The following is a 14,298-nucleotide window of genomic DNA, read 5'->3' on the forward strand; positions in this document are numbered from 1 at the left end:
ATATTACCACATGATGAAATTGTGATGTGTCAGTCAGATATACATACTTTCTTTAATGATTTGAGACATAGAATAAAATTCAGTTTTCTTTTGCGCAAAATAATCTTACATACGAACAAAAATGACTCCATGTTTAAATAAGTCAAATAACTGAGATACATGTATCTATACTAAGGATCATCAGCTATCTAGCCGTATTCAGATATGATGGACAACTACAGAATGTTGTGGTAGTATTACGTTTGAAAAGTCTGTTTTGCATAAATGTATCTAGCCTAGCTACAGTTACTAAGTCAGTTCTTGGCTAAGTGGGCTGGGGAAAAAGCAAGGGGTAACAGTTCTTTGAGGGTTGTTTCTTTGTAGGATCCATCTGGCTTTGTCAAGTAGATAACCCAGTCTGTTCCAAACTGTGTGTGTGTGTGTGTGTGTGTGTGTGTGTGTGTGTGTGTGTGTGTGTGTGTGTGTGTGTGTGTGTGTGTGTGTGTGTGTGTGTGTGTGTGTGTGTGTGTGTGTGAGAGAGAGAGAGAGAGAGAGAGAGGGAGAGAGAGAGAGTTACTAGGCATGACAATGACATTTTACGCAGCTATGTAGGCCTAACTACAAACCTGTTATGATAAATAATAAAACCTTTATGTCACAGTCAACATACAATTTGACAGTTTAAAGCTAGAAAGATACAAGCACGTGGTTATCAGACTTGAGTACAGGTGAAGTTTTGAACGTTGATCTAACCTCCAAAAGAACCTGTCGACAAGCTCCACACGGCCCAACAAAACTATCTTTGATGTCGCTACAGAGAGGGGGGGGGGAAGGAGAGAGGGAGAAAAATATTCAATTAGTCGGCTAATTGAGAATATGTCCCCGTTTTATGTACATTTACGCTAAACGTTTTTGTTCTCAAATGTCATCTCACCATGTAACTGCAATGGCTGTGAATTGTCTGTGTCCCTCTACTATTGCTCTTTGTATTGCTGTTCGCTCTGCGCACACTGTGAGCCCATATGAGGCATTTTCAACATTACAACCTGTTACAATACAGATAAAGCACAGTGGTTATGTTACTTTACTTTGATGCCATAATATAACTCGGAACCACTGTTTACCTGTTACTATTGCGCCGTCTACCGTCAATATTGCAGCACCGACAGGGAACCTACTGTAGGGGCAATACGCCATATCCCGAGCTTGCAAGCATTTGGAAACCAGCTCACTGATTTTAGCGTCGTCTGTTTAAAACGGGATTTGGCAAATGCAAGGAAGGAAAGAAATTATCACAAAACTGCAGGTGTCAAGATACATAACCATCTTAACATTTATATTTAGCATGGATTAAGGCCAAGGTGAAGAGTGTGCTTTATTCTATCCTATACCGGCTGCAATGTAAGATTTTTGACTTGCCTGCCATATGGTTTGTAAATTTAGTCCGGGAGTGGAACGTCAGCAATGCGAATTGAGAGCCCTCTGAATTATATATTTTTTTACAGACTGGAAACACGTTCGGATTCACTTTTGTTTGCTGTGTCCTCTTGGTTTGGAGGGGACGTGTCGGTTGAGCAACGCTAACTTTCCCACCATTGGGTAACTGGGAGAATACGTCATTTTCTGAGGATTCACCAAGTAGTCATTTCAACTAGTGTCTAACACATGCAGCATATTTTTTTTATTTGAAAAACACATTTCAGAGAGAGTACAATGTCTCCATGACAGGCAGATGTATGTGGCCAGGATAAGTCATAGAAATGTTAAATATTTTAAAAACTATCTTAAAACATTGGCCAAATATGGAAGATAACCAGTAGACCTAAGTTAAAACATGGCTATTGAAAAAGTTAACAGCATGACAAGACTAAAAGGGAAGGAGTTAGACCCCCTTATTTTTACCATTTTCTACATTTCCATGTCAGTCTTTCTGTTTGGCTGTGGAGACCTGTCCAACAGCACACAACAGAAGAGACCTTTGCTACAGCTGACAATAAAGATCAGGAATGTGATGGTTTCCCACAATGCATTCCAAAATGCAAAGGTGTACAAGATTTTGCTACAATACAGCCCATCCTCCATTGTTGGGTCATAGTTGGGCTATATAGAAAACGTCCACACATTACCTGCAGAGATTGGATTCAACATGATTGTCATTGACTTAGATAAGAAGAGTAATCCTAAAATACATTTATAATACAGTACAGTCATAGTAAATAACATCCAGTTCTGCCTTTCACCACCAATTATTAATAGCAGGTCGTGGATATATGAGGTTGCTGCGGGAAGTCATTTTTGTACACAAATCTTATGTATGAAAAGACATGTTGTAGGTGGTAATCATAATGTTTAGAATAACAATCACAGTGAAGGGGAAAGGGCTGCCATATAAGACACAAAACAAGGATTCTAAGACAGTAAAAACAATAGCAGGGACATACCCACATTAAATCACAAGTGTAATATACTACATCATGTTACACACAGCCTGCTGTATCTGTCTTCACAATTGGTTGGTAATTTGTTTACATGCACTTGTGAGGATGGCAGAATATTTGTCCTTTAGAGAGAAATCTCAGGTAAGTGGGGAACCAGGACTTCTATCCTGAAGAACCCTCCGGAAAAGTTGGTGTCCCCTTATCCATGACAACCCTTCCATCACCGTCTATACTGATACTCTACTAGAGAAGAAAAAAAGAGGGCGTACAAGACAGCTGGACAGCTTGTTCACAGAAAGACAAGAAGGAAATCTCCCATTTCCTGTTATGAATATCAATGAATTGTCTAAAAACACTGAAGCACCTTCAAGCCTCTCCTTCAGTTTCATATGTTTTTTGGTTTGAGGGAAACAAATGGTGTCCCCTGAAGGCCAGTCTCACACAGATGTATAGAAGAAGGTACCCCCCGCAAAGAAGCATTAGGCCCACAGCCACCCAGCTGAGGTTAGTGAACCAGAAGGCAAACAGGTACACAGTTTTCTGGCAGTATTGTTCTCCACTGGTTGGGTTGTAGTTTGGATAATGTGTAGAATAGACCCACACAGCCCCTAAACACACAGAAACAGGATGTTGAAATGTCACATTGTGCTTGTATATTATTAAACATTAGTGCAACACAACACAAAACTATATATTTACATTTAGTCATTTAGCAGACGCTCTTATCCAGAGCGACTTACAGTAAGTACAGGGACATTCCCCCGAGGCAAGTAGGGTGAAGTGCCTTGCCCAAGGACACAACGTCAGTTGGCATGACCGGGAATCGAACTGGCAACCTTCGGATTACTAGCCCGATTCCCTCACCGCTCAGCCACCTGACTCCCAATATATATTTATTATGTTAATGTAGGAGTGGCACCCCAGGTTGTTGCTTTCTGTAGTATCCATTCTCTGTTCTGTGACTTTCACACGGATCATAATCCAATTATTGCACGCAGAAACACACACTCCTACATGCGCACCTGAGATGAACCAGCAGAAGTTGAAGATGATGATGAGGTAGAGACACAATGAACACATGAAGCGAAGCAGACTCTCATCTATCATTGCGGTCCTGATATAGATCAGTAGCAGGGAGGCCATAGACAACACGCCAGTCACTATCAGGTAGATAGGGATGTAGGGCTGCAGGGGACAGGTGTTCAGGTGCATGGCCCCTAGCAGTCATAGATGATGGGAGATGAGTAGGTTGTAGGTTACACATAATATAAGGCAGGAGTAAAATGCAAATGTCATTTGTTAGCTTTGTTATTAACTTAATTATGGTTTTATTTAGCCTAGCTATCTCATCAGCCTGACAGAGCACTTACATTAAATTCATCTTGATATGTTACATTTACTTGTATACAGTGTGGTAGTAGCATACTTGAAGGTGCAGTAAATACCTAATCCTAGAGCTGCTATCAAAATCATCCAAAGGATTATGTTCCCCACAACTGCGGAGAGAAAGGGTGAAAGAACAAAAGGAAGGGAGAGAGAAAGAGTTGAAGAGAAGCTTTGACCACAGAAAAGCTACTGTACTTTATGTTAAAATGTCAAGTAAAATATGTAGTATTTCATAATTAAAACATATTATTTGTAACATGAGAAGCTAATTACCTATGAATGAGACCACTACTGCAGTAAGTTCAGGACTGTTGGTACGAACCATCTTAATTACGTGTTAATGCCTAGTATCAAAGAAAGAAATCATGATTTTTTACGTCAGTTAAGATTAGTGTTAAATGTGAACACAGCGGATAATCCAGAACCTAATAACACAAATCACAACAAAAATGTATTAAATTAATCTGTTTTACCTTTCTTACACATGTAAAGAATGATTCTACAGAAATGTGAGTCTCTACTGAATCATGTGTTGTCATTTTGTATATGTGTGTATGTGTTCAGCCACAAAGTTTGCATCATCAATCAACCTACACTGTCGTTGAGAGAGGATATGTTGACATTTCCCCTGAAGTCTGAATTACTACAACACAGCACTTAAGTGTTGTTCATTCCAAATGTCTGCATGTACGCTGTCAACAACTGAACACTACCGGTGTAGGTAATTTCAAAAGCCCCTCTGACACACAAGGATGTCTCACAGGGTGTGTTGCTGGGATTAATGGGACATTCATCATTGATATACAGATGTTCTTCAACTCTGTGTTACAATATGTTATGATCAAACTATTACATTTTAAAAGATTGGTTACAATGTGTCTGAAGTTAAATCAAAGAAAAAAGTTTTTGTTGTGATATGCTTTTTGCTGGATACCACCTAAGCTTAATGTCAACAGTAACAGTGTCATTCCAAAGCCTAACCTTACCCATGTCACACCGAACCCTGAACATAATTTTCTGATTTGCCAAACTACTAACTATGATTGGAAACTATTGAAACTATCAACTATTGAAATTTATACTTGGGTGTCATGTACAGGTGTCAGAATATTATGTTTTTATTATTGATCATTTGCTGCATATAAGATAAAGTTCTAACACTCAGTAAATTAACACCAAATGCAGTTTGAAACTATAGAACAATTATCATTCAATTGAAGTTTGAAATGTAGAACATGTTTCTATGGATAAATGTGCTTTACCTTGTAGTCCACCAGTTTAATACAAAAGTACAATATAGCCAGCACAACCAATGCTAATCCTATCGGATATTGAATAACACTAAGAGGATTCTGACATTTTCTGTGAGAGTGATTCAAATTAAAAGGGGATTTGTTCAATTCCATTATTGGTATCCAATCCAAGTCTTTTGCCAACATTCCAATGTAAAATTCTAGATTTAATAAATGTTCTTACCTTCAATTAATATGGTCCAAATGAGAAAAATAGAGTGTGTCTCTTGCCTGTCTACAAAGATTTTGATGCCTTGAAGATGGAAGGTTTCACTGACAAACTACACATCACACACATTACAACACAGGAAGTGGGAAAGTTTGACATGTCTTTACTGATGTATTTAGTAACTGTGTTTGAAAGCAAGGTTTTAAAACAAGGTTTTAAAACAATGTATGCAAAAAACATTTGTGTACTGTCTCTCCCACTGACTTTCTTTAAATGATTCTCCATGGTAGTCAGAACATTTCATATCCCATGCTTAACTTTAAAAACTCACTCAAGTTCCTCTAACAACAATATATTTTACCTTGCTGTAAGCCTATCTTGTTTGTGATTAATGTAAGGTTGACAGAAATATAACCACAACATGTCATCTTTATTGTTATTCATAGTTTCTGCATGTTTTTGTATATACTGTATCTTTGTTTGTATAATTATGTTCAGTTTGTGCCTTACCTTGTCAAGTACAGACTAATAACTATTAACTAATAATTTAGTGTTCTTATACTTTGTTTTTACCGAGACTATCCTGTTACTTTTCAGTCCGGTGGTTTTTAAATATTATGAACAAGCATTGTAGGCCTACTTCACTGGCAAAGCTGATCGAAACTGGCCTTCGGTCATCGGACATCGTCACGACTTCCTCTGTGCATGCGCATAATCATCGAAAGCGCGGTTTGTGGGTGGGACAAGTTTCTTGCACCGATTTGTCCAATGAAACGGCCCATTCAACAGCAAATTGTCGGCAGTTGGATCTGCAGTTTCTACAGACATTGTGATTCACCAATCAAACACCGGACTCTGAATGAGGCGATTTCCTGTACAAGCTTCGGATTTCAGAGGCAGCAGAGGTTGTAAGGTAAGATCATTTAGCATGTACATTTATACTTTGAGGCGTTTATCTGCAGATGAATTGACCAAGGCGATTCATTGTATTATGTAATATCTCAACGTTATACCTGTACTGTATTGAAAAATGTATTTGAATGAATGAGGATTGTTACTCCAAGTTAATGCTAGCTAACATTAGCTCGTCACTCAAAGCTGGCTAGCAGTGTTAGCTAACGCTAGCTAGCTAGGTACAAGCCATGTCAGACAAGCGGAAGTGTTTACCCACTTTTGATAAACGGAGAACCAACGTTGCCTTAGCATGTACTCCTCTCACCGCTTTCAAAATTAATACATTTAGCTTTCTAGGATTATAGAACACGTTAGGCCAAGCGTGCCTTCCAGTTCATGTTTCAAGTCAGCTGGCCAACTATTTTCTGTCGATGATACTACACTGTACTATTCACAAACTCCCAGTGAGTCATGTAGCTAAATTTATTCATTTTCCTTCCGTGTTCATCTTATTGGTCCTTTCTAAATTAGGCTCTATAAACATGGTGAAGATATTCATTGGAAATCTCGCTCAGGAAGCAGACAAGGAGGAAATTCAGGCTCTCTTTGCAGAATATGGCACAGTGACAGAATGTGCCAAGTACAAGAACTATGCCTTTGTCCATATGGACGACCGCAAGTCTGCCACCAAAGCCATACGGACCCTGCACCTTCATAAACTGCATGGTCGACCAATAAATGTGGAGCCTAGCCGAGGAAAGAACCAAGCCCCAGTCAAACTTCATGTGGCAAATGTAGAGAAAGGCTTTGATGATGAGCTCCGTGCGCTGTTCGAAGAGTATGGCACAGTCACAGAGTGCGCTATCGTCAAAAACTTTGCATTTGTCCACATGTCCAACTCCGATGAGGCAATGGATGCCATAAAGGGCTTGGACAATGCTGAATTTCAGGGTAAGTAAATGCCCTCGTCTGTGTGGGATCCCTCTTTGTTCACTTGAGCCAGTGTAGATAACGACAGTCTTCCTTCCTAGGCAAACGGATTCATGTACAGATATCAAAAAGTCGACCCCGAGGCGAAGAAGAAGACTACCCACCTCCTCCAGACAGAGCAGGTTACTGGCCCCTCCATTACCCTGGGGAGAGGCCTGAGCCCCCATTCAGAGGCCGCCTTGGCTACCCTGCTCCTCCTCCCCCACCGCCCCCTCCCCTTAGACGGGCCCTATATCCAGAGCGAGCCTACGAGCGCGAGAGAGATGGTGGCTACGGGGTGGTGGATTACTACGAGAAGTACAGAGCTCGCCCTTACGGCCTTGCGTCCTATGAAGATAGGCGTATGGGATCCATCCCACCCCCACCACCTCCTGCCTCCGCCCTGGTCAGGGAGCGCCTCGCTGCGTCCTCTCCCCTCGACCCGTACGAGCGTCGCCCCATCCCCCCTCCCCCTCCGTCTTCGTACTACGCTCGGGACCGCAGTCCCATCAGGAGAGCCCTTCCTCCCCCTGTGTCCTCAGCTGGTAATGGCTACGCGTACGAGCGCTCCCGACTCTCCCCAGCGCCGATGTACGGCCCTCCTCGCCCCAGGGACCCCTACGCGGACAGGGTGCCTCCGCCTCCACCGCGCTACCCCTACTAGACAGACTTACGGGTGTTTGTGTAATTCAAGGTAAGACGCAAACAGCATGATGGGATCACCACTCATGGTTAGCTCGTTCATTTAGCACTAATGTGCCCATCAGACAGGTTCCGAGGCAGAAATGCTGGTTAAGGTTCCAGCGAGGAACAAGGAAATTTTTGCTTCAACATATTAACTTCAGGCTTTGTAGATTTACCAAATCTGCTTCACCTTAGAGCTAAATGAAAAATCAGTAGTAAGGTAGGCCGTAATGAATGCTGGACATTTTGATGTAACACTTGCGCGAGTAAAATGCGCTTGACTTGTGTGATTTGCTTTTCTTTCCAGGTTTAGAATATCTGACAAGATCGTCGTTGTCTCCTGATGCACGTGGCGCTATACCCCTTCTCTCGTCAGTGGCGGATTGCGTTGCGCTCGCCTGAGACTTACTGGAAGATACTGTATTGCTTAAACCGTACTTAAAAAAACGCTTTTATGTCTTCGGTTTCGTCCTTTTGCTTTAACTGGTTTGCCTTCTTGTTCTGCTTTTTCTTGTTCAGATTCTTTAACTGTTTGGAGTTTAGGGTTATGGCTGATGTAAAGACTATTTTTAATTTGAGAGAATACTGTTAACGACCATAAAATACAATGGCTTTCCTAATTTCCCTTTTAAATTGGGTAAAACTTATTCCGCTGTGACATGTACAAGATAATCGTTAAACAGTGTGTAATATGATATACAAAATGGGAAACAAAAAATTGCGTTAGAGAAATACAACACACAATGACTTGTGTAATCAATCTAACAATGTTAGTGGTGTAGTAGCGTTTTGATTTGCAACTTGGTTTTGGACGGTGTCTGCCGATATTTAAGATTTGCGACGCATTGTTAGCACAGCTATTAAACCAAACCACAAGTGTGATTTTCTTTGTCAAATTGTGTTAAATAATCTTGCGCAAATAGATGCCCTAAAGCGTTTATGTATGATTTTCTTTTCTTTACATATTGCTTTTGATTTTCACATTTTTAATAAACAGATATCTGATCTGAATCGACGTTTTAACTCTCAAATCTTTCTACGGTAGTTTTGACCTTTGCTGGCGGAGCCAGAATTGGCAAGAGCTGCAGCTCAATAAGAGACAGACAGTTCACTGTCCCAAAAATTACTTAAATATTGTCCATCTCCAACAATGGATAGTGTTCTTCACAGGAACATTGTGTATTGGCCATTATGCTCAAATCTTTCTTGCGAACTCTGATCTAAATTGCTTAATTGCAGTCCCTATCTCTACTGTTACATTCACACCACCTAGTCACTCTTCCCATTCCATTATTGATTGATTTCAAGTATATCTCCTGACCTAATCATGACCTGTCATTCTTCATATATTTTTTCTGAAACTGAACCTTGGTATATTTAGCACTTTCACTTTTTATAGGTTGTTAGAACCGTGATCTGTGGATAGGTGTCGTTGAAACACCGCAGGAGACAGCAGCACAGTGGTAAGTGTCAGACAGTGTAACCTCAAGTCAAACACATGCCAGAACAATATTCATGTGTTGAAAAGACTTTGTTTATTTGTCACAATTTAGCTGGGTAGTCTTGAATGTTGCTGGTCTTAGTGGCCTTATGATGTCATTGTTCCTCAGGAAACAGGCCAGTGCAGGCCTATGTACGTTGATGAAGGCAGGCCTAGATATTGTATCAGATTCATACCAAGGTATCTTCATTTAAATTGTTACTTTTACTGATTTCGATTAAATGTTTCCTGTAAATAGGCTTTTGTGGAAGATTAAAGTATCTGGTAATGACCTTCTGAAATGTACTTGTTCTGCAACTATTATTCCGATACATTGCTTAAATAAAAAAAATGCATTTCATTTTTGTAGGAGGATGCGACTGTCTATGATGCTGAAATGTCTGCTGACCAGACGTTTTGATATCTGAAGTCAAGTACTACCCTTAATTGGAAAACTACAATACAGTTTAGTTTTCCAGAAACAGCTTTCAAATGACTTGCATATAAGGGCTCATACAGTATGCCAAGATGAAAAGAGTTTCACAGTATGGGAACTAGAAAGCTTTTCTGGCTATTCGGACCTACAACTGTACAATGGAAAAGGCATCAACTGCAAAGATGATAGTACAGTAAAAAGGGCTATACAAATATTTTAAATACATTTGATTTGATATGCAGTAGCAGACCAATACGAACCAGTCTGGTGGTTCAAAACATGTTTATGAAAAATGTCCTTGCGCCTTACCCATAGTAAGCACAGCTACAGTACCTACTAAAGAGTAATGAAAAAAATGTGTTTCGGGATATGGACATTGTTTCCATACTTAACTGACATGTTGTCTATGTCTACAATTCACTGTTGATAATTGTACATGTAACTTTTTTTCAAAGATCATTTGAAGAAATGGCAATCAAAATAAACCAATTAAATTAAGTTGTGAGTAAAAAATATTTACTTTATTTCATATCAGTGGCTGATTTATTTGAACATCTGAATGAATGACTGATGGTCTTGAATTGCAAATTGGTTATGATGTCTGGATTTTTATCATATTTTACAGTAGATAATAAATGTCAATAAAAATAATGTATTCAGAAACTCTTCAACAATGCATAACTGACATTACAGGGCAAAAGTATTTTCAAGATTAACAGCTCCACACATCATTAGAATTAAGTTGGCTTACTATATCTTTACACAAGGAACTGCAATGTCAGAAGAACATCTGTCATTATCGATGCTAAGCAGTTGTCATGGTGTATAGTGTTTGCCCATTAGTGCTTATTGTTGTCTTATAGAATCAGAATTCGGTTTATTCGCCATGTATGTTATACAAACACGGAATTTACTGTGGCAGGGAGGTGCAAACTATACATTTACCAATCTTAAATTAAGTAAAAATACTAAAGTTTAACTATTTCTAAGAACTAAACAATCTAAGAATAAAACAATTTAAATATAAAATAAAATATATATAAAAATAAGAATAAAGAATATAGTTTTCTTAACTGCATTGCAGGAATAATACCATGTTTATAATTAATCAGACTACATTTAAGGGGGCCACAAGGGGGTCCAAGCTTGTTTTCACATGGACACTGAAAACTTGTTTTTGCCTAAAGCCTTCTCTACTGGTTACCTGGCTAGTAAGCAAGCCCAATCCTGCACCTCCACTTCCAGACGAGCCTGGGTCTTAACCCAGCTTCAAAACCTGCCCGACAGGTATACAGACCAGAGTCACTGACCCCAGTCGAAATAGTTAGCAGGTTGTTTTCCATTCCTAAAACAAGACGAGGGCTCATGAAAGCCATTCTGTTGGGTTGTGGATGTTGGCCGACATTTTTTAAACTTTTAAGACCTTAGAGGGTAAAAAAAAGGTTTTACCCTAAAGGGTCGGAACATGACGAGGGAGAGGACTTGCAGAAGTGTTTCATCCACCTGTAGATGAGGTAGCTCATAGACATATCTCATGAAGTTCTGTCTATTTATGATTGACTTAGCTAGGATTAGGGGTTGGAAAATGATCTGGGAATAGTGTTCTATGAGGTAAAACCCATGAGATTGGGTTTAACATGAAACTAGGAAATGTGATCAGTATCTGGTACTGTGAGTGTGTTGAATGCATTACATGTTTACAGGTAACTTGATCTATGAAAATATGGGCCACCAGTAGCCTTTGTCTTTTCTCAAAAGCAAAGAAACTGGTCAAACAGCAGAATTAATTATATTGGTTTCTTGTTAGAAAGCATAAAAAGTGATTACATAAAAAGTAAACATATTTGTTATATCTTTTTTTAATGATATTATAAAGCATATGAACATCATTTAATAATGCAAGAGTTGGTGATTAAATACTTTTGTGATAACAAAATTGGTTGCAGATTCATGTGATCTACATTAGGTTGGAAATAATTATTGTAAAGACAAACAATACTGATTAACAAAAATGTTTAAAGTAATACATAATGTGGGAGTGCATGATTCTCAATGTATATCTCTCTAATTGACAGTACACGCTACCAAATGGTTAAAATAAATAAGATACGTATATTATAAAAGTAATAAATAAGCCTCAATGGCATGACAATTCACAGTTTCTTCCTATTACTGTAGGCTACTTTCTATACAAGAACATAAGGCTCAAACAATGTTCATAGCAAAGACACTAAGGCATTTGTAAAAAAGAATATTATATTGTCCACACTGGTTGATATGACTTACGACTGGTAGATGAATGTTTCATCACACTCTAATGGTACATGAGTGCTTATGAGTTCTGCTGGGAAGTCATTACTAACATCATGGCCTAAACCTGTGTCCATAACCGGTGTCATGGTGGACACACCCAAACCCATTTCTCTAGAGGGTGGCACAGTCAGCACCCCAAACTCCACCTCAAAGCTCCCCTTAGCCTCACCTGGCTCCCGGCAAATCAGGATCTCATAATCCCCAAACCGGAGGAGGGCCTTGGCTGGAAGCTCTGCCCTCTCTAGGTAGTCCAACTCTGATCCGTTGACCATCAGACGTCCTTTCTGGCTTAGGTTCTGCACAGTGAAGAGCAGGTCAGGGCTTTGGGCAGTGCGGTAGGCCTGCAGGGATAGCTGTTTGCGTGAGACTCGAGGGTCGACCAGGATATACGTGCAGACCTTTTCGTCCCTGCCCAGCCTCAGGGGATCCTCAGCCTGGTGTTTGCTGCTGCAGTCCAGGGGAAGATGACAGTACAGGCCCTTGGAAGCCTGCTGGGGGTGGTACAACTGGACCTGAAGGCAGGTCATCCTCTCCTCAGTCTCCACGGTCTGCATCACTTCCATGATGGGGTTTGTGGTTGGAGCAACACTGTTCTCACTTCACCTATTAATGTTAATAATAATGTATTAAATTATTGCATTAGCTCGCATTCAGAAGAGAGAAAGCTTGAAGATAAAAAATATTTTGCACTACTTGTTTCTTTTTGCTCTAGATTCTTTTTGCACTATTTGTTTGTCCTGTTGCACTTGGTTGTCCTGTTGCATATATTTGCACGTGCACTTTCTGTAGAAATGTGTAGCTCTTTTAGTTCTAGGTAGTTCAGAAATACATGTTGTCTCATGTATTTGAGATTACATTCCAGACCCAGTCTGACCTTGTGTTGTTCTGTGCATCTGACAATAAAAGACTTGAACTATTTATGCTGTTTTATCTAGTACCAGGGTCCTGGAGGAACGCTGTATCGTTTTATTGTGTACTGTAGGCTACCATGTAGGCTATGATCGAAACGACAATAAAAGCCACATGACTCGAAAGTCCATTATTGCCACACGTCAACGTTTCATGTGTAACTTTCACCAACTGAACGGGTTTTCAGAGGTTAATAAAATACCTGAAATCTAGGGTTCACAATACAAATACATCAGAAACACAATATCTCGACAAATAATAAGTGCGATTTAAATCCAACAAAAGCATTTTACCATTTAGTCCTTCCTTTTCAAGAGCAGAACTTTCTTCGCGGACAAAAAGCAGCGGACTGCGGTGTAAGTAACGGGAGCTCAAGGTTATTGTCGAAGTGCAGAAAAGGATGAAGGGGAAGTTTCGTCAGCGTCCACAAGACAAGTCCGGAATTTCCCTAGTTTGTTTTTATGGTAAAAAAACAAGTGGTTTCACTGAAGTCTTGAACCCAGTTAAACCCGAGATTCTCTTATTTTGTTTTGTTCAGTAGGCGAAAGTGGACGTTGGTTTGTGGTTAGTAGGATACGATACTTTCCAACAATATCCTATGTCAGCGTTTAATTATTGTTGCCTAGAACGAGTGTCTCTTGGACACCACATTACAAATAGGCATAGGCTACGGAAGCTCAATGCCAATCAACATGCTCTGGGAAAACTGATTTTATTTGCAGTGAATCCAAACAGGTTAGGCTGTTCGACCATGACTTAACAGTGTTTATTACACCATGATCATTGGCCACCTGTGTCCTACGGTAGGTTGCTGCTGCACATTTCCTGTATTTAGTCATGTGGGGATTTTGACAATAGGTGTGTGTATTCGACTTCATGACGTCGATAGCCGGCTGTCCGCGCCGCCGGCGCTGCATGAAGTCGAACACACCTAAAACCACAGTTTGAGCAATCACAGAGGGCCGGGCTCCTAAGGAGAATAAAGACCTCCCTCCCCCACCTTGTTATTGAATGTGGTTTATAAATATCACTAGATTGGCATTTATGTAGGCTACATAAGGGTGTTTAGTAGCGATCCATGCTTCTTTCTCCAAGTCTGCCCATAGCCCTAGGCAAGAACAGGCCTACGTACTGGGAAATATTATGAATGTAATTACGATCCAACTTCTTCATCATTCTTTCGAAAAATAGGCTAAACCTTTCTCCCCCACGTTGTTGCTCAAGTCACGACATTTCAGTAGACGGGAAGCAGGCTACTCTGATTACTGTGGGCCTACTCGAAATCACCGTGAATTATGTTTTGGAGAGGCTAGGAGTTAGGAACGTCAAATTATTGGCCTATACATTAC

The 14,298-nt window shown here is 40.0% G+C and overlaps 3 protein-coding genes and 1 long non-coding RNA gene across 5 annotated transcripts; 1 reads left to right on the forward strand and 3 right to left on the reverse strand.

Annotated features, from left to right (window-relative positions):
• Positions 1-762: 762 nt before the first annotated feature.
• Positions 763-1,229, reverse strand: LOC134009848 (uncharacterized). Its single transcript, XR_009928274.1, has 3 exons — positions 1,158-1,229; positions 914-1,025; positions 763-790 (listed from the first exon to the last, which is right to left on the reverse strand). It is a non-coding gene; the product is annotated as an uncharacterized LOC134009848 (long non-coding RNA).
• Positions 1,230-1,400: 171 nt separating this feature from the next.
• On the reverse strand, positions 1,401-5,370 carry LOC134009846 (transmembrane protein 272-like). The gene is made up of 5 exons (XM_062449567.1): positions 5,280-5,370; positions 4,077-4,147; positions 3,863-3,913; positions 3,440-3,634; positions 1,401-3,025 (listed from the first exon to the last, which is right to left on the reverse strand). The coding sequence occupies exons 2-5, from the start codon at positions 4,126-4,128 to the stop codon at positions 2,784-2,786; spliced, it is 540 nt and encodes a 179-aa protein (XP_062305551.1). The 5' UTR covers positions 4,129-4,147; positions 5,280-5,370; the 3' UTR covers positions 1,401-2,783.
• A 659-nt stretch (positions 5,371-6,029) lies between these two features.
• LOC134009514 (RNA-binding protein 4.1-like) lies at positions 6,030-10,393 on the forward strand. Of its 2 annotated transcripts, XR_009928238.1 has the most exons (6): positions 6,030-6,177; positions 6,690-7,109; positions 7,190-7,821; positions 9,211-9,274; positions 9,422-9,492; positions 9,662-10,393. XR_009928238.1 is itself a non-coding variant. In XM_062449011.1 (4 exons), exons 2-3 carry the CDS (start codon positions 6,701-6,703, stop codon positions 7,789-7,791), a joined length of 1,011 nt encoding a protein of 336 aa, XP_062304995.1. In that variant the 5' UTR covers positions 6,030-6,177; positions 6,690-6,700; the 3' UTR covers positions 7,792-7,821; positions 8,119-8,822. The 2 variants fall into 2 exon arrangements, 1 of the variants encoding a protein (XP_062304995.1); XM_062449011.1 differs by lacking the exons at positions 9,211-9,274; positions 9,422-9,492; positions 9,662-10,393 and adding an exon at positions 8,119-8,822.
• Positions 10,394-11,723: 1,330 nt separating this feature from the next.
• Positions 11,724-13,426, reverse strand: tifa (TRAF interacting protein with forkhead associated domain). Its single transcript, XM_062449869.1, has 2 exons — positions 13,243-13,426; positions 11,724-12,643 (listed from the first exon to the last, which is right to left on the reverse strand). The coding sequence occupies exon 2, from the start codon at positions 12,601-12,603 to the stop codon at positions 12,010-12,012; it is 594 nt and encodes a 197-aa protein (XP_062305853.1). The 5' UTR covers positions 12,604-12,643; positions 13,243-13,426; the 3' UTR covers positions 11,724-12,009.
• Positions 13,427-14,298: the final 872 nt, after the last annotated feature.

Source organism: Osmerus eperlanus, chromosome 23 (assembly GCF_963692335.1).
Source record: "Osmerus eperlanus chromosome 23, fOsmEpe2.1, whole genome shotgun sequence".
NCBI lineage: Eukaryota > Metazoa > Chordata > Actinopteri > Osmeriformes > Osmeridae > Osmerus > Osmerus eperlanus.